Source organism: Aspergillus terreus, genomic scaffold (genome assembly GCF_000149615.1).
Source record: "Aspergillus terreus NIH2624 scaffold_1 genomic scaffold, whole genome shotgun sequence".
NCBI classification, from domain to species: Eukaryota; Fungi; Ascomycota; class Eurotiomycetes; order Eurotiales; family Aspergillaceae; genus Aspergillus; species Aspergillus terreus.
In genome coordinates this window covers 1,555,485-1,578,636 of record NT_165972.1, presented here as the reverse complement: position 1 = coordinate 1,578,636, position 23,152 = coordinate 1,555,485, and the positions used below count along the sequence as shown (strand labels likewise).

General features: G+C 52.9%; 10 protein-coding genes across 10 annotated transcripts; 5 read left to right on the top strand and 5 right to left on the bottom strand.

Moving 5' to 3' along the window:
- Window positions 1-271: 271 nt before the first annotated feature.
- Window positions 272-1,081, bottom strand: ATEG_00562 (uncharacterized protein; the record flags this gene model as incomplete). Its single annotated transcript, XM_001210648.1, has 2 exons — window positions 272-426; window positions 469-1,081. 2 exons carry the CDS (start codon window positions 1,079-1,081, stop codon window positions 272-274), a joined length of 768 nt encoding a protein of 255 aa, XP_001210648.1.
- Window positions 1,082-1,137: 56 nt separating this feature from the next.
- ATEG_00561 (uncharacterized protein) lies at window positions 1,138-1,635 on the bottom strand (the record flags this gene model as incomplete). The annotated part of the gene is made up of 1 exon (XM_001210647.1): window positions 1,138-1,635. The coding sequence occupies one exon, from the start codon at window positions 1,633-1,635 to the stop codon at window positions 1,138-1,140; it is 498 nt and encodes a 165-aa protein (XP_001210647.1).
- Window positions 1,636-2,835: 1,200 nt separating this feature from the next.
- ATEG_00560 (Ygr210 GTPase family protein) lies at window positions 2,836-4,684 on the top strand (the record flags this gene model as incomplete). Its single annotated transcript, XM_001210646.1, has 8 exons — window positions 2,836-2,875; window positions 3,160-3,402; window positions 3,470-3,563; window positions 3,617-3,648; window positions 3,701-3,912; window positions 3,962-4,167; window positions 4,219-4,398; window positions 4,450-4,684. The coding sequence occupies 8 exons, from the start codon at window positions 2,836-2,838 to the stop codon at window positions 4,682-4,684; spliced, it is 1,242 nt and encodes a 413-aa protein (XP_001210646.1).
- Window positions 4,685-5,637: 953 nt separating this feature from the next.
- On the top strand, window positions 5,638-7,825 carry ATEG_00559 (SET domain-containing protein; the record flags this gene model as incomplete). The annotated part of the gene is made up of 4 exons (XM_001210645.1): window positions 5,638-5,919; window positions 5,977-6,497; window positions 6,560-7,142; window positions 7,667-7,825. The coding sequence occupies 4 exons, from the start codon at window positions 5,638-5,640 to the stop codon at window positions 7,823-7,825; spliced, it is 1,545 nt and encodes a 514-aa protein (XP_001210645.1).
- Window positions 7,826-9,856: 2,031 nt separating this feature from the next.
- Window positions 9,857-12,648, top strand: facB (C6 transcription factor FacB/Cat8; the record flags this gene model as incomplete). The annotated part of the gene is made up of 5 exons (XM_001210644.1): window positions 9,857-10,343; window positions 10,400-10,713; window positions 10,764-11,044; window positions 11,096-11,453; window positions 11,512-12,648. The coding sequence occupies 5 exons, from the start codon at window positions 9,857-9,859 to the stop codon at window positions 12,646-12,648; spliced, it is 2,577 nt and encodes an 858-aa protein (XP_001210644.1).
- A 1,152-nt stretch (window positions 12,649-13,800) lies between these two features.
- On the top strand, window positions 13,801-14,907 carry ATEG_00557 (aldo/keto reductase family protein; the record flags this gene model as incomplete). Its single annotated transcript, XM_001210643.1, has 3 exons — window positions 13,801-13,927; window positions 13,990-14,395; window positions 14,445-14,907. The coding sequence occupies 3 exons, from the start codon at window positions 13,801-13,803 to the stop codon at window positions 14,905-14,907; spliced, it is 996 nt and encodes a 331-aa protein (XP_001210643.1).
- A 342-nt stretch (window positions 14,908-15,249) lies between these two features.
- On the bottom strand, window positions 15,250-17,194 carry ATEG_00556 (uncharacterized protein; the record flags this gene model as incomplete). Its single annotated transcript, XM_001210642.1, has 3 exons — window positions 15,250-15,756; window positions 16,125-16,148; window positions 16,355-17,194. 3 exons carry the CDS (start codon window positions 17,192-17,194, stop codon window positions 15,250-15,252), a joined length of 1,371 nt encoding a protein of 456 aa, XP_001210642.1.
- Window positions 17,195-17,726: 532 nt separating this feature from the next.
- ATEG_00555 (uncharacterized protein) lies at window positions 17,727-19,146 on the top strand (the record flags this gene model as incomplete). Its single annotated transcript, XM_001210641.1, has 4 exons — window positions 17,727-17,966; window positions 18,040-18,275; window positions 18,322-18,709; window positions 18,769-19,146. The coding sequence occupies 4 exons, from the start codon at window positions 17,727-17,729 to the stop codon at window positions 19,144-19,146; spliced, it is 1,242 nt and encodes a 413-aa protein (XP_001210641.1).
- Window positions 19,147-19,833: 687 nt separating this feature from the next.
- ATEG_00554 (2EXR domain-containing protein) lies at window positions 19,834-20,804 on the bottom strand (the record flags this gene model as incomplete). The annotated part of the gene is made up of 2 exons (XM_001210640.1): window positions 19,834-19,861; window positions 19,978-20,804. The coding sequence occupies 2 exons, from the start codon at window positions 20,802-20,804 to the stop codon at window positions 19,834-19,836; spliced, it is 855 nt and encodes a 284-aa protein (XP_001210640.1).
- An 893-nt stretch (window positions 20,805-21,697) lies between these two features.
- On the bottom strand, window positions 21,698-22,960 carry ATEG_00553 (uncharacterized protein; the record flags this gene model as incomplete). The annotated part of the gene is made up of 5 exons (XM_001210639.1): window positions 21,698-21,927; window positions 21,979-22,147; window positions 22,220-22,338; window positions 22,389-22,577; window positions 22,645-22,960. The coding sequence occupies 5 exons, from the start codon at window positions 22,958-22,960 to the stop codon at window positions 21,698-21,700; spliced, it is 1,023 nt and encodes a 340-aa protein (XP_001210639.1).
- Window positions 22,961-23,152: the final 192 nt, after the last annotated feature.

The window sequence follows — 23,152 nt, the reverse complement described above, 5'->3', positions numbered from 1 at the left end:
CCATGTGGGCTGCCCAGCCTTGGAATTGCGCGCCAGACATGGCGCTGGTCGACCCAGTCTTATATCATACCGATCGCATCCTATGACGAATCCTAGAGGCGGGTTTGGCTCTGGAATGATTTGCAATGATCGTTGTAATGGTGTTCTTACTAGAATGTACGGTGGCTTTACCTACAGTAGAGAAGGAGGTCACTCTTGGCTTCCAGAAACAGTAATACATTTTCTATCACATACAATCATACATACTCTATCCAACCCACCCAATGCTCCATCACTTCCTCCCCTTCTGCGCATTCCACATCCGTACCCTGAACACATAGTACAGCGCAATCGCACAGAAGATGTTGAACACAAAATAACACCAGAAGATGCCGTAGTTCCGCCACCGGTCGCCCCAGTAGATCTCACGCAACGACAAGTATTCATCTGCAGATGTCATGGAGCAGTACTCACAGCCCGCCGTCGCACTGGGGTTATACAGCTGGCCACCAGCCTTCGAGAGATACGGCGCAAGATATTCCCGGCAACTCCGACCCGGAGGCGGATCGAAGACGCTCATCTCCTGGTCATTACACTGCACCGGTCGTCCATGAAGAGCAGTCCCGCTAATCCCACCCACGTAGTAGGTGAATGGGGAAATGCGATACACGAAGATCCAGAACCGGGGCAGTTGACTCGGGGGCTGCATGACTCCATTGAAAATGAAGGACAGACCGAACATCAGGGTTGCTAACATGGCTGCCAGCGTAGGTTCCCCAATGTCACACACCACTAATTGCGCCATGCTCGCCGCGTAGACATAGAATTGCAAAATAAACAGAATGACCAGGGCTCTGCGCTGGGAGCTTTGGTCGGGCCCAATCACCGAGAAGTAAAAGGATGCCCACGAACAGACACCCAGTCCAACCTGCCAGGGCACTTCGACCAGCATCTGCGACAAGATGGACACTTTCCATGGATAGTCCCGCGATGGTCGCTCCCGGACCTCGTACAGGGCACGCTGGACGACAAATTTGGGCATGATCTGATTCACGAGAGTCGAGAAGATGGTGCAGAGTAGGAATATGCTGAAAAAAAACATCCTGGAATCCTTGTTGACTATTGTCCGACTTCCAGAAAGAAAATCCGATAAAGAGCTCAGACACAATGCCCAAGATATACAGAGCTCTCTGGCTCGAGAGTCAGGCCGCCCAGGTGACCGCAGATTGTTTTAAGAAATGTCGAACAACCGGTCCCTGGACGACCGAGAACAAGTAGGAGCTCGCCGCTCTGCAGTAGACCGTCAAACCCATGCAGAATTCGTCTGCGGCGAGTGGGCTTGTGTCCAGAAAGTGCATTCACAGCCATCGGAACGGAGTTGTCAATTCCGACACGAGGGTCTCCTGGACTTGGAGCGCTGATCCCGAACCTGATACATTCAAGTTCCTGAAGACGACCCCTTGAGTCTGTGTGGTGATTATACGGGCTGGTGGAGTGATCTGAGGACGGTTTGTGCCAATCGTCGATGGTCGAAACTGGGTTGTTGGGATCTAGTCGGGGGTCATTTCTTTCATTGATAGAGGCCGAGAGGGATAGGGAGCGTCCGTGGTTGCTGGATGCGATGCGCGTCATGGACTCCATATCCAAGTCTTCCATTTCGATGGAGGAAGAGGAGTCATTGATTTCGTGAGCGTCTACTAAGGCGTCATCATCACGAGAGCGTGATTTGGCCGCCGTGGCGGAAGACTCAAGAGCTCTGGGTAGAATATTCTTCGGGAATGAAACACCACAACGATCAGTTTGAGATAGGAAAATGAAAGTGGAGCGTGCATGCACAGCTCAGGGAAGCTGATTGCACTAGAATTTTTCAACCAGCATCAAGCGCGACGTGAGAGGGATTGAGAGAGATATTGTTGCCTCCCACAGGCGCCCATGGTATGGAGTCATCATGGAGTAATTGCTGCATATTAAAGGCAAGGCTTCCACGCAACAGCATGAGTTACGCTCTATTTCGGAAGGAGGATTTCCGACTGCCCACAATTCAGGGGATAACAAGCTCTAGATCCAGAGAAATTGTGGTCAAGAGAAGATCCGAGTGGTGATGGTCCACCTAGATCTTGCGCTAGAAAGAACCGATCGAGTCGATCGGCATTGGCATTTTGGTGCCCCGACATTCTCTATGCCGAGCCTGAACGTTGACGCCGACAGTATGTGCTATCTTGCATGTAGATGGAAGAAATTTCCGTGCTTCGAATGTTCGGGACTTGTCGAATTCTCTCCGAGCAAGGACTTTTGGACAACGTGACGACCGAGTATCAATGAGCGGCACAGCCAGTACTACTATGTGCCTCCAGTCAGAGAAATTCTACGGTCATAGGATATTCCAAGCTTACAAGGGAATGCGCAACCCCATACCAGATGAGTTCTGTCAATCGTAGGGGCGCTTCATGGTGCGCATGTACTAGGAATGATCTTCATAGACCATGTGAGTTCTCAGTTAGTTTGAGACACGTTTTACCGATCGTGATGACAATGAACTTCTTGAGGCTGTCCATATACTGCAATGACTTATTGGATGGACATGAGTTAAAGCACAGTTTGATGACCAAAACCAGATGGATATAAAACCCACCAAAGTTCATGTTTGAAGCACTTGATGATAGCTTTCGTTGTATAAGCCAAAAGAGGAAACGGACAACAACCACACCGCCTTCCATTCCTAGTGGCAGAATTTAACACTTCCCCGCGGTGCATGTCTCTTTTCTCTACTGACTGGCTACGATCTCTTGAGCCGTTTCTCTTATTCCTTTTTTACATACATAGGAATTTTGATTTACGCTCGGCTTGTCATACATTATGCCGAGAGATCCATTGATTGGGCTGGTGGGAAAGGTCTGTCACTCTGGCCTCCGATAAGAAACGCCGCTGACCGAGTTGAGGGGCATGTAGCCATCCAGCGGAAAATCAACTACTCTAAACAGTCTGACAGATGCTTCTTCCAAAGTCGGTGAGTCTACTATAGCTTCTAATTATAAATGGATTCCTGAGTATGATCACTAATATAAGCCCGTGTGTAGGAAACTTCCCGTGAGTCTTTCCATCGCTGTCGATTAATCCTTCCTTGCTGGTGCTCAATCTGATCGACCCAATTCAGCTTCACAACCATTGATCCTCAGCGAGCAATCGGGTATCTTCAAATAGAATGCGCTTGCCAACGCTTCAACGTGTCGGATAAATGCAAGCCGAACTACGGCGGTTGCGTGGAAGGCCGCCGTTCCGTCCCCATCGAACTCCTGGACGTGGCTGGTCTGGTTCCAGGAGCGCATCAGGGACGCGGATTGGGTAACAAGTTTTTGGACGACTTGCGCCATGCGGATGCTCTCATCCATGTCGTGGATGTGAGCGGGACCACCGATGCGGAAGGTCTGACTCCGGTCCTTGGAAGAGTACATGCGGCAAAAGAACACCGGCTAATTCGGCGCGACAACAGGCAAAGCGACACGAGGGTATGACCCCTCGCAGGACATTGAATGGTTGCACTCTGAAATTGTGCGCTGGGTGCTGGGCAACCTGATGCAGAAATGGTAGGACGCCGCCTTTGGTGTGAGCTCAACTCCATCCTAACCTGTGCGAATAGGGGCTCTATCAAGAGGAGACATGTAGCAATCAGTCAGTATCGACACATACAAACCTACACTCGATGCATGCTGACACCGAGTAGAAGCGACGGCCGTCGAAACCCTGCAGAATCAGTTCTCAGGCTACGGGAGCACATCAGCGACTGTGGGAAGATGCTTAGATCGCATAGGGTTGAAGGAACCATTGGAAAACTGGTCTGATGAGACGGTCCAGAAGGTGGTGGAGGCCTTCATTGATGAGAAATTCCCGACAGTATATGCTTTGAACAAAATCGACCATCCTGATGCAGATAAGGTATGTCGCGTTATTCTCTTTGGTCGGTTACTCTACTAACAAACTACAGAACATCAGCAAAATTGCCAAGATGCAAGACCCCAAGACGATAGTGCTTTGCTCTGCCATATCAGAAGTCTTCCTCCGGCGGCTCGCAAAACAGGGATACATCAAATACATAGAAGGCAGTGAATTTGTGGATACAAGGGAAGATCTCATAGACATGGGAGATCCGGATGGAGGTGGGCTCAAGGAGATGGACGAGAAATTGAAGACGTACGACAGCCCATGCCCCCTTTTAATGGAACTCTTCTAACATATGGACAGGCGCGTCGAAAACCTCAAAGACATGGTACTCTACCGTTTTGGATCCACGGGTGTCGTCCAATGTCTTTCGAGAGCCGCGGAACTCCTGGGACTTGTGCCGGTCTTCCCCGTCCGTAATATCCACACTTACGCGTCTGGAGCTGGTAGCGCTGTTTTCCGTGATTGTGTCTTGGTTAAGAAGTGCGCCTTCCCCTTCCCCGATGAATTGAAACACACCCTAACAATGAGCAGGGGTAGCACTGTCGGCGATGTCGCCAACAAGGTGATGGGCGATGTGCCCATCTCCTACATCGAGGGCGTCGGCGGCACCCGAGTGTCAGAAGATGAGGTTGTGGAAGTGGGCAAACACGATGTATGTGGTACATTTTATTCATTGGTCACTGGTGCTAACAGTTTTTTTGCTCCTAGGTTCTGTCGTTCAAGCCTGGCCGATAGATCCTGTTCCTCGGCTTTTATGTACAGCTAACGTGACTGGTAATGAATGATAAACCGCCGGGGCAAGCATCTGCAAATATATAGACTTCATGTTGGAACGAAGCGGTTATCGAGTTACTCCGGATCAGTGACCCTTCTGGAGACAAGGAGATTAGCATGCCGAATTGAGCAAGGGGCACCGAGTTGGATCCAACCTACCTGGGCCCTTTCGTCGTTCATCCCTATTATGGGCTCGGGCGCCTTGGGGTGCTCCTTTTTAGCTTTGCGCTCGTGCTGTAATCCACCTCTCTCTGTCGCTCCCGCAGGCTTGGAGTCGTTGGCAATGCCTTCAGACTCTTCCCTATCCTTCAAACCGGAGCTGGACGCGTCTGTTGTAGGATCTGTGGTATCGCGTTTCTTTGAGCGGTTCACGGCATGATCCTCTTCTCTGGTTCCCCTCCATCCTTTGGACAGGGAGCTATTGAGACGACCGCGCACACTAGTAGGGGTATGGAACGTGGCTGGTTGCCACACCCTGTGAAGCGGAAGCACCAAGGGCCGCGGAGGGTGTGGGACTATAATCCCATGCAGCTTTGAGGCCGACGATTGAATGCGAGAGCTGCCGGACATGTTGCTCTGACAGATATAGTAGCTAGCGGTTCGGTAGGGTTGATAAGCGGATCGTTGTTGGTGAGGAAGTGGTGAGAGGTAGCGGGTACATTGTGGTCATGGGGTTACTTTTATTCGAGCCAGGGCGTCCTTGACACCGACAACCAATGTTTAATGTTCGCGGCTTGATTTGAGGAGCCGGCGAGGGTACTCTTGGATGACGTCGTGATGCTGCAATCGGCTGGCAGCTGGATCGGGAAATTAGGGCTCAGGGCTTGGCGCGTCCTTATCGATAAGGCCGCGTTGGTGACGCGCGACCGTCATATACCTGAGGTTAGGTACCTGTCGACACCGACTTCATCGGTTACCTGTGTATAACTAATTGGACGAACGAATATGAAGCGAGACTACCTGCCTGTCGATTCCCTGTTGACCTGGACCAAACTGAATAATATCACCGTCAAAGGGGTCACTTTCAAAAAAATCCAAAGCGATGGCATAGACAAGGGGTCTGCCATTGTAGCGACAGAGGAGAACTCTCAAGGGGAAGATGCTAGCTCCGATTACCTGATTCGGGTCCCTTCCGACATGGTCCTCTCACAGCAGCTGGTTGAGAATCATGCGAAAGCTGATCGGCATCTGAAAGAGGTTCTTGAGGCTGTAGGCGAGTTCGGCAGAGTATGTTGTGTCCCTGGTCTTTTCGGGATTATAGGCGGTGCTAATCACACCGAACAGACAGCGCGGGGCGCCATTCTGATCTTCCTCATCATGCAGCTCACACATTCAAGCAAAGAGTTCTTGGGGCAACCTAAGATCGGCGTATCGCACCCGTGGGCGGAGTATATAAAATATATGCCATCTTCTGTGCTGCTGCCTACGCTCTACGATCATGAGGAAGTCGAGCTATTACAGGGGACATCGCTTCGACTGGCGGTAGAAGCGAAGAAGGACTACCTGGAAAAAGAATTCGAGCACCTCCGCCAATCCACCGAGAACATCCCATGGTGCGAGGAGCGCTGGTGGGGCGAGTCTGGCGAGCTCGACATCGACGACTGGAAATATGTCGATGCTCTCTATCGATCCCGGTTGGTGGACCTGCCGCGAAGCGGACATGCGATGGTGCCCTGTGTCGACATGGCCAACCATGCGTCGGATGATACGGTGAAAGCTCTGTACGAGGAGGATGCGGAGGGGAATGCCCTGCTCCAGCTGCGGGAAGGGCAGGTGTTGCATCCTGGAGATGAAGTGACCATCTCGTGAGTTCTATTCGCTGTGGAATGGGTGACTGATGGGCGTGCTGACTGCAGGGATGATAAAGGTATGGAAGCGAGAAACCAGCGGCCGAGATGCTCTTTTCTTATGGGTTCCTACCGGAGGACAAGGAAGATGCCGGGCAGGTCTTCCTCGATCTGAGTATTCCAGACGACGATCCGTTGCGGAACCACAAAGCGAGCTTTTGCAAAGACCCCCCTGGAGTCACGTTCTCTCTTATCCCTCCGACCGAAGGACGGACCACGGCTTGGGACAGCCCGTTCGCCTGGTGGGCGTGCATCAACGAAGAAGACGGACTCAAGGTTGCCATGCTACAGAATAACGACGGGGGACGAGAACTCAAAGTCACCTGGAAAGACAAGGAGGTGAAAGACTCGGGGGACCTCCGAGCCTTGTTGGAAGCAGACCCCCTCTGGGACGTGTTCTACCTACGAGCCGTGGCGCTTATCCTGGCAAGAGTGAACCTGCAGTTCTATTTTCTCAAGCAGATGCAAGAGGTATCTGCGCAAATCAGCCAAAGCGCGGACATGCAGGCTGTATTCCGGCCTGGGGTGCTGTCTGCGACCAGAAAGCTGCGGGACTTGGAGGAGAAATTGTTGGAGCCGTGCTTGAAGGAGTTGGAAAACGAGGTGTGTGATGCAATTCGTGCATGCGAGTCATGATAGTCAACCGGTTACTGACAGTTGTACAGAGAGACAAGTATTTGGCATCGGAGACGGTGACAGGATATCTCGGTCGACGCCATGTTGTAGAGGACTTCTCCTGAAACGGACGTGTAGCTAACAAGGACTAGGCCCTTATCAAGTTTTGTTGATTGTAGGGACAGACACGCGCACAAGATGCATACAACTTGGACATTGGTAGACCTCACGAGACCGACCACCCAGTGCAAGCTCCGGCCCATAGAGTTGGCTGTTAGCCAGCGACGGTCTGAGCGAGGACCCATCAACCAGGATCAGTAGAGATCGACTGCCCCAACCGGGGTAGTTGAGGCCCTGGTGTGGTTCAACTATGGACATAACCGGGGATGATGCTAGCACCATTTCATTCCATTCCCCTACGGGGTAGAATGACGCACAGACCTGCGTACCGTATGACGCCCCGGACCCCGGAGGCGAGTCAGGATGATTCAGAATTGCCTGACATTGCTCAGCAACCTGAGTTGGCCTGGACCGGATCCGTCCTGCGTAATGCCATGTGGCGAGCCAAGCTCATGTCGCTACGGCTGTATGGCGGCTCAGTTTTCCAAGCAAGCAGCAACGTTTCGGATATCTCGTATTGCTGGGTGGATAGACTTTGGACGTCAACATGAGTTTCAATTCCCGAACATGATGTCTCCCTTGGCGATAAATTCACGGTAGAGATGGTGGGCTTGAGAGTTTGTTGGTTGGAGGATCTCCGACTTGCGGGGGGAACACGCATATCCCTTTTTCCTCCTAGGCCCCAGACCAACACGAACCTTAAACAAGATTCAATGAGACAAGAATATTAATGATAGATCAGTCGAACGCCGATGATTCCGCAACAGGGCTGGTTCGGTCTGGTGGATGGTGAACCAGAGCACGTCCAGCTCCACCACTGCTTTTTCTCGGGGAACTCTCGGGCTGGCCGGTGTTGGGAACCAGCCAACAGACATCAAATGGATCTCTTCTCATAGGATCCCTCCGATGAATAATTGGAATTTCGGCCTGTTCTATTCTATTTCCTCTCGATCCGGAGATGATTCTCCACATGGAGTCCCCTCCACATCATCGCATTTTCGTGGAGCCAATAGTGCAAATATAGTGCCTTCCAGTCCAGCATCCACCCGCAGCACCGGTGTCAGATACGCGAACGGCCGGGGAAGTGGCAAGTCAAGCCCCCAAGATCTGTAACCAGTACATGGGTTGGTTCCGACTCGGCGAAACTCCCAGAATCCGGAATGGTTAGGCGAACGATCCATGTTGGCGAAGAGATCTGGCTCAGACTCGGGGGTGGTCCGACTTACGGACGTACGGGAGGTCTTCCTTCCTCCCGCATCAGCCGCAGACGCGCATCTTTCAGGCGACACGATAGGCGGGAGACGTTTTCATCCCCGGAGATATGCGGAGATGAAGAGGAGCTGATCCGCTGTCGGAACCCGGGGGTTTTCGTGTTGGTTCGGTTGGGTCAGTACGTACTCCGGGGTAACTACGGTACTGACCACGCTGTCTTTGGCTCTGCTTGCATCCATTGGACTGCATCCATTGAGATCCCGTAGTCAGAGAGGGGGGAGTGGAACTTGAGATCATCTTTGACCGGTTTCTGTGCCAGCTGGAGTGGGCGAAGCTTTTTCTGGTTCGGAATGGTGATCGTCAAAAACCGGGGCAGGATTTCCTCGCGGGAGGGATGTTCTCGTTAGGGCTTACTTTAGTCTTCTGGACCACGTATGTACAGTACGGAGTACGGGGTATGTGGATACATGCCTATCGGAGGGTGACTGGGTCAAAAGGAGTAATCCGTACTTCCAAGATGAGTATAGTACTTGTAGGACATGGGAGTTGATGTCCTATGAGGGGTTGCGTTGCCTATAGGGAGTACGGAGTATGAGACGCGAGACGATCGCTGAGGAATCATCTGGAAACATGATAGCCTGGACACACCGAGAAGAAATAGTCCCCTTAGGTCTGTCGTGGTGAGATCAGCGAGATACTACGGAAAACACCCTGTTATGATATCCTGTAGACATACTCTGTACTATAACAAGATTCATATACCGAAAAGAGACTGGGCGGCTGACCAACCGACCGTCCATGGATGAAGCGTCCATAACCGGGGCAGAGTTAAAGTGTTCCGTATTGGTATTACCAACAGCGTTCTGTCCCCACAAGTAAAGATACCCCCTCTAATTGGACCACATAGCACACATGACCCACTTAGCAACCCCGCCACCCCCCTTTTTCTGTCGTCCGTCACGCTCCATACACCGTCCATACCGCCATCCGCGCCCAAAATGTGGCTGCCCTCGTGTTCCCTCATCTTCCGTGCTCTCGATTCCCGCTCTCTTCCTTTGTCTCTCCTCCTCTCTCGTCATCGTTCCCATCCTCCCCGGATTTCCGCCGCCACTGGCTTGTTTCTTCTTGTCGCCTGCCATCCATCGACCTAGTCTCTTCATACTCTCTTGACCTTTCCAAACACCACCCGATCGGCCTACACCCGCTATATCGCTTCAAGACAAACATACTATATCGTCCTCCGGCGACATTCCACGACCCGGCACCCAACATCCCACTTTGATCGTCAAGATCTCATTATTTCCAAACAGAGTACACCGCGAAATTCATCCTCTCTCTGCCAGGCAGATGCGCCAGAGCATCCCGCCAACATGCCTGGAATTCTTCCGATGAAGGTGATCAAGGTCGGCAACGGCTCCCAGAGTCGGATCGCCCAGGCCTGCGATCGCTGCAGAAGCAAAAAGATCCGTTGCGATGGCGTTCGTCCGTGTTGTACCCAGTGCGCCAATGTCGGTTTCGAGTGCAAAACTAGCGACAAGCTCAGTCGTCGAGCCTTTCCACGCGGATATACCGAGTCTTTGGAGGAACGAGTGCGGTCGTTAGAGGCGGAAGTGAGAGACCTCAAAGATCTGCTCGACGAAAAGGATGAGAAGATCGATGTGCTGTCTCGCATCCATTCATTCTCGCCTGCTTCGCAGCAGAAGTCCACTGTCCCGACCCGCTCCACGCAAGGTCCCCCCAAACCCAGTCCGGCCCCCGATGCTGGCGAGGCTTTGATTCATGTTCCGACTCCCCCACTGCCGGCTGAATCGACTGATTCGCAGTGTGGTGGCATCTCGAGTACTCGCGGTTTCAGTGGTATGTTTCACAGGCTCATGCTGATAACCAGAAGCCGGTCGCTCATCGCAATACAGATACGTTCACCAACAAGCTCATGGAGCAAGGTCGCCTACAATCCAATCTATCGACGCAGGCTCTCATAGCCTGTCCTCGCCCTATTCCGCATTCTCGTGTTGACCAGGCCATCAAGACCGCTCCTCGCCTCGTGACCGACCAGCTCATCAACATTTTCTTCCAAGAATGGGCCCCTCTCTACCCCGTCGTCCACCGTCCCACCATCCTAAAGGCCTATGAACAATACGTCTCAAGTGCGGAGTCCCTCCAGGGGAGTAAACTCGACATGACTCAACTCAATCTCATCTTTGGAATCGCCGCTCTGGCTTCGACTGTATGTCTTCCCCAACACCACCAGAGACACAAAACTAACCCTCTGACTAGTCGAGGACGAATCAAGATCCTACTTTCTTCGAAGCTAACTGGTCCCCCACGCTCGAATCGCTCTCGGGCGATATTTCCATTTCGGCCCTGCAGTGCTATGTGCTGGCGCAGATGTACTGCATGACTAAAGCTGACTACACCAGCCTTTTGCGGTACCGGGGGCTGGCTGTCAACCTTTGCCACCAACTCAGACTCCACCAGAGCCAGAGCCGCTTTGCGTCCAATCCCTTGATGGGCGAGACCCGGAAGAAGGTCTTCTGGTGCCAGTACCTTCTCGACCGGTATGTATACTCTCGTGATTGAAACCACAACATGTGTCTGACCATATCCAGTTTTACCGCCGCTTTGACAGGCCTTCCTGTTCTGCTGCGGGAAGACGGTATCCGGACGGAGTATCCGGAAGATATCGATGATGAGAATGTTACTGAAACGGGATTTTTGCCGACTCTTCCGGGCGAGTCCACTCGCATTTCAAGCTCTATCGCGCTATTTGCTGCGTCCAGAATTTTAAACAAAGCCTTGGAACAAGTGTATCCTTCCGACGGCGGATACGAGATTGCCGTCTCGAAACTACGTTCCGTGGCGGGCCAGCTTGACGAATGGGTCAAGCATCTACCTTCCCATCTCCGCCTCGAATTCTCCCAGGACAAGCCGAGTACCAATGTCACTAGTAGCCGGTCTCCGCTTTTGGTAAGTCTTCCCGGTTTCATATACCAGTCCTCACCATAGGTGCTAATAGCATGGCTAGTCTCTCGTCTATTATTGGATTCGATCTCTCATCCACCGTCCTGCTGTTTGCTTCGGTGATGAGAGCATCCGCTCGCCATCTGTTTTGGCTACGTCCGATTCCAGCAAACATCTCATTCAGATCCTCCAGCTGCTTGACGAGAGACGGCTTTCTCTTTCCATTAGCATTAACCGGAGGGAATTGGTCTACTCTTGTGGATTGGCCCTTTTGTGGCAGAACGCTGGCTTGAAACGCGATAGCAAACTGGCCAAGGAGAGTCAAAAACTGCTCACCACAGTCATCGATCAACTGGAATCGGAATCGCCTCCCGCGGCGGCGGAATTCAGCTCGCTAGTTGGTGTCTTGGTGTCACTCGATGGGAGCAGACGTCCTGCCTCCGCAAAATCTCAGACGATGTCTCCACCAGCGCAGAAACCATCCAAGTCTCCGAAAAAGCAGCTTCAGTCATTGAAGGCTCGGTTGATGGCCCACAGCAAACCGAGCGATCCCACCCCGCAGGAGCCTCAATCGCGGCGTGCTACCATCTCTGGCGCTAGTCCTCATATGACCCAACGTCATATCCGTTCGTCGAGCTGGACTAGTCTTCCACCGGACAACTTCAATCCCCTGGGTGCCTCTTATCCGTCCCCTTCGATGCCGTATCTGAATGGGTCGGCCATTGCCGGTTCGGCCCCTTCGGACGCGGGTGGCAATCTGACAGCAACGGATTGGGAGCTGGTTCTGAGCGACATGGACCGAGGCTACTCGAACATTTTCACCGGAATTTACGGTGGCAAGGAGGTTGGCGAAGATCACGGGCCGTTTGCATCTCTGACAGCCGAATACTCGCACAAGCCCGACACCATGCCGATGGCTCTGCCAGGGGCTCATGAGCTACAGGGGCTGTCGCCCGAGGAATGGTCGGCCACTAGCAGTAGTGACGTGGGGGCACACCAAGCGCCACAGAGTGTTCTGAGCTTCTCAGACGAGAGTTTGGGGAGCTTGGATGATGGGATGCCCTTTAACGACCTGCACCAATCTCCGGAAGAGCACGCTAATATGCTCGACCCCTCGTGGAACGTCCTGTTGCCACCGACCAAAGATGGAGCTGATGAGCTTGGACTCGCCAATGACTGGGACAGACGGCTGGCCGTCTGAAGTGGAGGCTTCCGATCTGCTTTCACTATGACTGAAATGGCTGGTGCATGGAGTTTCTTTCGTTTCCGTTGGATTTTCCTATAAGGTCAACGGCGCTCTTGGCCTGGAGCTTTTTGAATCTTGATGGTATTGTGATACCTGGAGTGATTTGGGGGTAAGGATTTCTTCTGTGTATATTTCGGTCTCGTCTGAGTGAGATACGTATGTTATAGCCGATAATTGAATTTGTCTATCTTCAGTTATGATTATCTAGGGAGTCTTGTCTATGGGAGATACCTGAAGCGTGTTGCTTTGCCTACGTATAACCCTACGATATCCTCCCCAAATCCACTCACTATCTTATATGAGCTATTGCACACGAATGCATTGTATAGTTTCTAAGACATAACTTTCGTTGTCCTACTCAGACTTCCAATCCCACCAAACCGTCCTCCGTAGACATATCGACGCCCAAGCAGAGACATAGCACCACCGGGCCACCTAGCCCTCAGACATACGGAATCCCACCGCGGCGAACGTCCAACTGTGGCTTCCAGGTAATGGCGGTTCCGGGCCATCCATGAATGAAGAAAATGAGCGGGTCGTTCACAGGGCCGGCCGCCAGGTAGTGGATTCTTTTGTCATCTGCGTAGAGGACGTACTGACTTGAAATTTCTACCATCCTGAAAGCAGAAATCAAGTAATTCTGATTAATTGAGCTGATCCAGTCTGTAGCGCTGATGACAAAGTAGTGGATGCAGTTGGGTGAGATCCTAGCCACTATAAGTATATGTATACTCCACAGCAATGTCTGACCGTCTGCGCACGGAGTCATAAAGCACGAGCCATCTGCCTATTTGGCCGATCCCGTTGACGATCTACGATGGCGAGTGTCTAATTGCCGATATACTGTCTCAGATTCGGTCGGCGATGTTACGTTTGCTACCCCTGTTGGCGCCATCCCTGAAGCCGTTACTTGGCGGACTTAGGCCCCGGACTTACGTTCAACGCCGATAAGACATCGGTCATATTTGGCCTTTGCTCCATGGAGCCCGTCGGGGATGGCCTTGGGCAGGGTTCAAAAAGCGGGCATGGCTGTCGAGAGGGGATACGTACGCTCCTACTCTGAAGTTGCACAGTTCTACCATCACGCAACCTACGCCCAGAGACAATATGCCCGAAATCGGTGGAAAGGAAGTCGGTCCCATTGGCTTCGGCCTTATGGGATTGACCTGGCGAGCAACACCACCAACGCAGGAACAGGCCTTTGCGGCCATGCGCGCTGCGATCAAGAACGGATGTATGTAACGAGCCTTTCTAGCGACCAGCCATGTCGTGTCCCTTCTCCCCTAACATCTATAGGCACCTGCTGGAACGGCGGTGAATTCTATGGCCCGCCAGATTACAACAGCCTCGTTCTCCTCGAACGCTACCTGGAAAAATACCCCGAAGATGCGGACAAGATCGTCCTGAATATCAAAGGCGGAGCCAACCCCAAAACCCACCAGGTCGACGCCTCGCCGGAGAATACCCGCCGCACCCTGGATGACTGCATTGCGCAGCTCAAGGGCCGCAAGAAGATCGATATGTTTGAATTCGGCCGTCGGGACCCGGCGGTGCCTCTGGACGTGACGTTTGGGCTCATCGAGAAGGAGTATATCCAGACCGGCAAGATCGGAGGCATTGCGCTCTCCGAGGTGCGGGCGGAGACCATCCACGAAGCCGTCAAACACACCAATGTCGTCGCGGTGGAGGCCGAGCTCTCCTTGTATGTGATCCTCGCCGTTTGGGATTTTCACAGGTGTTAACTGAAACAGGTTTTCCACCGACATACTGGAAAATGGCGTCGCAGCGGCCTGCGCCCAGTACGGGATTCCAATCATCGCCTATTCTCCCATCGGCAGAGGCATGTTGACCGGTCAATTTAAGAAATTCGATGACCTCCCACAAGACTCGTTGCTGCTCTCTTTCAACTTCCCCCGCTTCCGGAGGGAGAACTTTGAGAAGAACGTGCAGCTGGTCGAGAAGGTCGAGGAGATCGCTAAGAAGAAGGGGTGTACGCCCGCGCAGCTCGCGATCAACTGGACTAGAGCGCTGTCTCGACGTCCCGGGATGCCCACGATCATTCCCATTCCTGGCGCCACCACGACGGAACGGGTTGAGGAGAACAGCAAGCTGATTGACATCTCGGATGCGGAGATGGCCGAGATTGATGATATCCTGACCGAGTTCACCCCGGCAGGTGGTCGATACCCCGAGATCTTCCAGGTCAACACCTAGAGTATTGTATCTAGATTGCATCAAATTAGCTATCAATCTGAAGTGTGCGGATTGCGCGACTCATAAATGTGTATTGGTATAGCCTTGCCTGTTCTGGAACGAGATTCTGATTGGCATCTGTCAAACAAGATATAGACCGTACAGAGGCCTCGATTGCCGTGTTCGCACTTCTGATGGTCTAGCAGCCATTTTTACATTGATAGCATCATAACGCGCGAAGTATAGACATCTACAAGATTGATATGTTCTTGGTGCCTGCGGTCTGTGTAGAAGAAGCTCTAGATCCTTATTTCTATAGATTGGTATGAAAATTGGGAGACAAATCCAAGTTCCTCCAGCTAATCACTTCTCAGACTCAACTCTCCTCTTTATCATGATGGTGGCTTTCATCGGAGGCGTCCTATTCGAGCCGATCCACATGTTTTCGGGCCGTCTCTCCAGGAACTGAAAGTCATAGTTCATCAGAATGTACGCCAACATCAGCTTCAGAAGAGTGGAAGCAAAGAAACGGCCCAGACACGCGTGACATCCATGGCCAAATGCCGGATACTTTGGGCTGGTAGTCGTCCACGCCTGCCGCGCACGCTGAACATACGACTGCCCTTCCTCTCCCAACGCGGTGCGCTTGTCCGCCAAACGAAACGGCTTGAAGCTCTCCGGGTCCGGGTAGATGTCCGGATCGTGCATGACGGGGTACGACGGCGCGTAGACCATGGTGCCCTTGGGGATCCGGACCCCCGAGGGCGTCGTGACCCCGTTGGGGTTGACGACCATGCGATTCGTGGCGGTCACGACGAAGGAGTTCAGTCGCTGGGACTCGCGCCAACAATAGGGATGTTTGGCAATAGACTAGAGAACAGGATCCGAAGAAAGATAATACCAACAAAGGCCAGGCCTGCAAATAATACTGCCGGCCGGTCCAAAACGAGTGAGTCTATCATGACGGCTCTGTTCACGCTCCTGCGCGTATGTTCAGCGGACTCGAGTCAAGATGCGATTCCAGCATGAGATGTATAAGAAGTAAGCACCCTCCTCGCTATCTTTACGTACAGTTGCGCATGGTGCCGTATCGCAGTCGAGAGGTAGCAACTATACGAGTTCCCGACAACCCCGAAGGCGCTGCTTATCGGGGAGTCGGGGACCGGGTCCGGCTTCGGGCTGGTGAGCATCCAGGTGGCAGAAAGTATTGTCTAGTATTATGGTCTGATTGTACATACTCTTTGGCATGTTTTATTCCATTTCTACATATCTAGTAGAGTGTGTTATACCAGCTAGGCCACAACTCGCTGCACACCTCTCAACCAGAGCAGTGCCTCCTGCCGGTCCATTAAAAGCTTTGAATCGCCTTGATTCGGTTCTCCATTGCTCTTTTGGTGATCTCTGCGACTGGCGCAAACACATCAAAAGAGTGTGGAACACCTGGATACAGATGGTATTCCGTGCTCACGCCAACAACCGCAAGCCGCTTTGCATAAACCATCCCCTCAACCATGAACACATCCAGCTGGCCCCCATCTATATATGTTGAAGGCAGGTTCGCCAAGTCAGCTGCGCGCCCTGGTGCAGCGTATGGCGGCACCAGCTCGGACCCAGCCGCATCCCGGCCAATATAGGCAGTCCAACTAGACGTCTTGTCCGCGTACGTGAAAGTAAGAAGCGGCAGCATGCGTTCATCATACTCCGCGATGCGGTCATCCAGCATCGGAGCCATGAGGACCTGTTTCGCCAGCGGCGGCCTGAACTTCCGATCCCTGGCTAGCAGCGCTAACCCGGCCGCGAGTCCTCCGCCGGCACTATCGCCAATCACCCCAATGCGGGCAGGGTCAACCTGGAGCTCCGTAGCATGGTCGCGTAGCCAGGTGAGTGCGGTGTAGCAGTCCTCCAACGGGACAGGATAGGGATTCTCGGGGGCCAGTCGGTAATCCACGCAGAGCATCGGCACGCCGCTGGCCGCGACGAGATTGTTGAGTGCTGGATGGAAATCGTGCACGCTGAAGGCTATGAATCCCCCGCCGTGGATTTGTAGGAGAGCAGGCCCTGGCGTCGTTGTAGCCCTCTCGGGGACGTACCATACGAGCTCCAGATCGTGGCCGTCGAAAGTCTTCGTCGTGAATGATTTCCGTTCAACGCCGGGGGCAAGTGGAATTGCGTTGTATATGTCAACGATACCGCTACTTCTCTGGCGCACGCTTGCGATATCGTGGGCTACCGTTAGGGGCCTGGCCGCTTTCATGCCCCTCAGAGCGCTGTACAGGCCCTCTAAGTCCGTATCGTATCTGTAAGACATGGTAGACTGTAGGTGAAGAGGGTGAACGGTTCGTTTCTCTTTCTGATACGCGTACAGTGCTTTTTAGAAGTTGTCTATATTTTGAGAGACAGCGCCATCCCCTCTGTGATATCCTCGTCAACTAAGTTACTAGTTTCCTGTTGAATATCCGAGACCATCTCCGGTGGACAACGCCATCGGCTGTTCTATCCCTCGGAGATAGTAGTAACTCCCGGCTACTAAGCCCGGGCTAATTTCCAGTGTGCCAACCGCGCATCCAGTCCCCTGTCTCTAGAAAATATACCGACGTACCAGGAGAGAGAGCGCCTTCTTGACAATCCCAAAAGGCGTGCCATATTTCTGTAGAAACATCGCAGTATGAGGTTCGAAGAACCATTCCGCTGTAAGCACTAAGCTTCCGGGCCAACACCGAATACCTATAGCACCAGTTGGAACAATTGAGACCATATAAATTGATATAGGCTCCTTGTATTTCCCCTGCATTTACTTCATCATCCCTGTCGTCTTGTCCTTGGCCACACATACAGGCATCATGCGAATCGTATCGGCAGCGTCGAGCTTCGGCCTCGTCCTGGGGACAGCTATCGCGCTTCCTGCTGTTGACCCCTATCCAGCATTTATCAATTCTACCAACCGCTGGAACGCTCAGACCACAATCACCTTCCCCAACGCCACCGCATTCGAGAACGCGACGGAGCGTTGGAATAGCATGGGCGCGCCCTCTTACTCCGTCGCTATATCCCCGGCCACGGGAGATGATGTTGCGAGAGCGGTAGACCTGCACTCATCAACTCGGATGCAGAGTCTGTATTGAAGGCCGTGTATTCTGACTGACAGCATGCTAGGTGAGGATCGCACGATCCATTGGCCTCCCATTCCTTGCTACCGGCGGCCGACACTCGTCCAGCACAACTTTGAGCGCCATGACGACTGGCCTCGCCATTGACTTGAGCAGGCTCAACAGTCTTCACATCGATTCGCAAGCGGGTACTCTGACAATCGGCGGCGGTGTTGTATTCGGTGATATTGATGGCCCTATATATGAAGCCGGGTATCAAATGCGTCAGTACTCCACTCCCCTGTGAGACATCTTGGGATGACAGTTGAACTGATAGCAATCCTTCCAGCAATTGGATCCTGCGCATGTCCGGGAATGGTCGGTGCAACGGTTGGGGGTTGCGTTGGCCGGTTTCAGGGCGTCAACGGCCTGATCATCGACAGTCTCCTGTCCGTCCGCCTGGTTGCGGCGGATGGCAAGCAGTTCACGGTCTCGGAGACATCCCATCCGGACCTGTTCTGGGCGCTTCGTGGTGCTGCCCCCAACTTCGGCATCATCACGTCGGCCACGTAAAGCTGCATCCCCAGAACAACAACGGCCAAATCTTCAATGCCGACTTTATCTTCCCGGCCGCTGCAAACGCATCCTATTTCGACATCATCGAGTCTCTTCAGGGCACGATTCCCGCCGAGCTCTCTACCATTTCCATCCTCGGGTACAACGTCACTGTCGGCGAGGTGCGTCGTTTGTCCATGCCGCTTTGTCAGAACAAAACACTTGCTGACCGGTCGAACAGGCTCAGATTCTTGCCAATTGGGTCTACCTGGGCTCTGAGAGTGAGGGAAGGGAGCTCATTGCGCCTCTGCTAGACCTCAACCCCACTGCATCCTCCATCAGCATGGTCAACTACAACACGCTCACCGACAAGGCCGCATGGGGCCTCGGACGGGCGATTTGTGCCCCCGTGTCCGTCTCCGGGTACGGCGTGAACTATCGCAACCTGTCTTCGACGACATACCAGCAAGTGTTCCAGATGCTGAGCGACTTCTTCGTCCAGTACCCGGATGGGCGCGGCAGCAGCGTCGAGATGGAGGTCTTCGCACCCCAGGCAGTCGAGACCGTTGCAGATGACGCCACGGCGTATCCCTGGCGCGACACGCTGGGCTATTCGTGAGTCTTCGCATCCTGAATGGCAGAATATGTGACTGACGTTCTCGCGTCATAGCGGGATTTCGTTTGGCGGCACCTCCGCGACTACTGAACAGGCGGGCCAAGACATGGCGAAGGCCGTCCGGGCTGCCTATGTGGCCACCTCCGGCTACGATGACCTCGCCGTCTACGTGAGCTACGCCCATGGTGACGAGTCTCTGGGACAGATGTTTGGAGACAATGTGCCGCGTCTGCAGCGGCTGAAGAAGAGATGGGATCCGGATAATGCGTTCCGCTTCTACCACGATCTCACTTCTACCCCCCGGTAGTCTACAGCTCCGTCTGAGGTGCTGACCGGAGAAGCGTATAGATGTACAATACCACAGGGCATAGCTGTGTGGAAGTGATAGTATAGATTGTTTTGCTGCCAGAGCAATGTTAATGATCTACTCATCCAACTCGTCGGCCGGTTAGTGGTTGGGTGGGCGGCTACCAGTAAATCCTATGTTGTATGTTGTCATTCTGGATGATCTATCACTTTTCTTTCGATCTGCACAACCTCGGATCATAGTTCTCCTTTTGCAGATGGCAGTCGAGGGGGCAGAGGCTGAACAAGACTCGGGGGTGAAACCGCGGCATCGCCGCCCAACTCTGCTGCACAAAGGGATGGTCGGGATTCTCCGAAATGAGGAAGTAATCCAATGGCTCTGGATCATCGTCGAAGGATGAACATCGCCAGACTAACATGTCATGTGCGTTGCCAAACTCATAATACGGAAGTTCCCAAATTTCTTCGGGCTCAACGACTCCCTGCCAGCCATTTTTGAACGCCTTATACCAGTCATTATACACCCACAACGACTCAACCTCCTCGCTCCACCGCACAATGCGGGACTGGAAGTCCGTCTGGTCTCTGAAAAAGCTCTCCGGAGCCATATCACGCTGAAGGTTGGTCTCCCACAGCGCCTGGAACCGGGCAATCTTTCTCGCATCGGTGGCGTCAACGAGCTGCAGGGGAGCGTCGCCCAGTAAGCCAAAGAGCCCCGAGTTCCTCGCTGCTTCCACGCTCGCATGGATCACTACTGTTTCCACACAGACGGGGTAGTCCTTCCGTTCGGCGATGGCATCAAGAAATCCGTTCCTGCAGGCTGCATAACCCTCTTCGTTATCGAACTCATGCATAACAGAAGCATCGAACCCAGCTGCGCCGCAGCGATCCGCGTACCAATGCAAGTCTGGGACCCGGCTGATTGCCTGCTCCCAGTCGTCGCTAAAGACAGGTTTCCCATGCATGAATGCAATGCTCAAGCGAGGGCTAAACCACCGAGAGGGAGGTTCATGTAGCATGCGTTCCTCGTTCGACCGCGACTCCAGCGCGACAGCGCGTGATTCACGGCATACTTGCGCTATCACGGGTGGAGAATAGTTCTTCTCGTGCGACCACCGGAATGTACATGGGGGCAGCTTTCTTGGAGTCGGAAGCAGCCATTCGCGGCGAGGGCGGGTATCGATCTCGAAGACTCGGAATGGCAGGCATTCGCGCCATATCAGGAGCCGGATCTCGGGGGGAAGGTTTGGGAATTGAGGGAATTGCTTTGTTGACTCCATGACCGGAGATATGATGTCTGCGAGAAGAGTTGGTGACTCTTGGTCCAGGTGGGTGTGCGACTGAGTCAAGCGCATCCCTCAATCCACTCGGCGGTTGAGTGGCAGTGTAGCACTAACGCCGACAGTCGCGACGTAGAGGTTTCATACAAAAACTCCCTGAAGTCATAACTTTTTGGGCAATCTCCAAATCACATCCGTATCTATAGACACCCTATCTCCCATCTAGGGCTGTAGTACTTTTGAATGTTTAGCTCGACTCGTATCCGCATTCCGTCTGACGTGAGAATGTCAGGTGGATGGATATAAATACTCCATCTGTGCCATACTGTCCTCGACGAATCCACCAAGAAGTTAAGCTCATGAAAATTAAATCCTCAGATCAAAATCCCAGGTCAAGATGTTCCCTTTCCGCCCCGTCAACCTCCCGCAACACATCATCGTCTCCAACGGAGCCCTCCTCGGCCTAGCGCTCTACGTGACCGTCTTCCGGTCCCTACCGGTCATCAGGCTCAGACCAACGAAAAAGGGCGAAGAAAAGCGCAGGCCCGAGCGGCTCATCCCCCACCCGACCACGCGTCGCATCGCCGACACAAACGCCCTTCTGGGCCTTCTGACGTCCTGTCTGATGCTCCCGTACTTCCTCTGCTCGTACATGCCCATCGAAGAGAACCAGTTCCTGCACGCGACGGTGCCGATCCGGCTGTTCGTGTCCGGGGTCATGTTGGGACATACGCTGTTGCGCGGGCGGAACGGGATGAGCGAGGAGGGGTACTGGGAGTTTTTGGTGTTTGCGATGATGGATGCGGGGGCGGCGATTGCTTTGGGCGTGGAGTTGGGGAGGTTTGATGGGATGGTGGGCTCGCTGGCGTGATTCTTCTTTGCACTGTGCTGTTGTTTGCGTTCTTAGAGAGATCGCGGTTTTTATTGTGCTCGGTGCGTTGAAGCTTTTATTCAGACCAATCTCAATTCTAGATTACTCTACTTCGAGGGGTATCTGCACATATCCACTCGTGCCGTAGCAAGTCTGCTGCTGACTGTCGAGACGCCGGGTCTATTGTCAGCATTCCTTTGATGAAATCGATGAAAATAGGGACTTCGGCGTCGGGCATATCCCTCGGTTTCAAGAAAGGCTTGGACGTGCCGTTAAGTAGGCGTTCAAGGCTTGTGGGCTTCAAGTTGGGAATTCGAAGAAGACTCCCTGGGTACAGCTGCATTAGACACTGTCATTGATATTATTGAGAGAATATACCTTGCTTGTCGAAGAACTGTCCCGTGCGGCCGCCTTGTTGTAGGAAATGCTGCGGAAATGGGCCTAGTATTTCAATCATCCTTGCTAGACGATCGTCGTCAGCGGTCCAAGTCCCTTTTCCTGATGCTTCACCGGCGAATATAACAATTCCCTGGACGAACTCAACCACCTGTTATGTTTTGGTATGTCAGACTCATCTGGACAACAGTACAAAGTGTATGGAAGAAGGTGATGGACGTACCAGACACCCAAGACTCCATATATCAACACCAACATCCCAGGGCGCGCCGATGGTCACTTCTGGTGCTCTCAGAGCTGGGGACTGAATTAGATCGGACAGATGATTGTCTCTCCAAGACGCTAAGATGTAGATTAGCCTCGTGTCCAAGAATTGCGCAAGGCCTACTTACCAACACCGAAATCGATAATCCGGATGTGAGGAGTTTTGGTTTCTGACACGTGGGGCGTTGTGATCACCTCTCGGAGCGGTGTTATAGCGCCTTTTTGAGACAGAGTCCGCGCAGGAACTTCTGAAAGGTACTGGGAGACAGCACCGTCCGGATTTTCCAGCTGTAGAAGTATATTCGTTGGCTTCAGGTCTAATGAGGTAGGAAAGTCAGCGTCATAACGACAGATCGTGTTGTTACCTGGTGTCCCCTGCCATACCTGTGTGAATGATACCGCATTCCCGGTGGAGAAAGTCAAGTCCCAGAAGAAGCTGTCGGGTGATGCGTTTGACAGCTTTTATGGGCAGCTTTCCGTCTTCATACTTGGCGGCTTGGAAATCCATATGCTGTCCTAGTACGTCAAAGACAAAACAGACATGATCTCCATTGGGGCCCGTGTGTTTGAATTGATCGAGAAGGTGCAGTACGTGATTCTGGCCTTGGTGGGAACTGTGTGTAGAAACCTCTGAGATTCTCGAGAGGATCTCCCTTTCGAAGATGTTGTGGGGGCCACCGTAGCAATCGGCCCGTAACATCTTGAGCGTCACATATCTCTGATATCTGTACCATCAATTAGTTCAGAACAAAAGTAATGAATGACGTACTTGCTTGGAGTCTCTTGCGAGCCAGACGGTGGAGTATTGGCCGTATCCCAGTTTCCTGAGAACCGTATACTTTCCAGAATCAAAGCTGTCGCCCAAGGCAATGGGATGGAAGCCTCCTGTTGT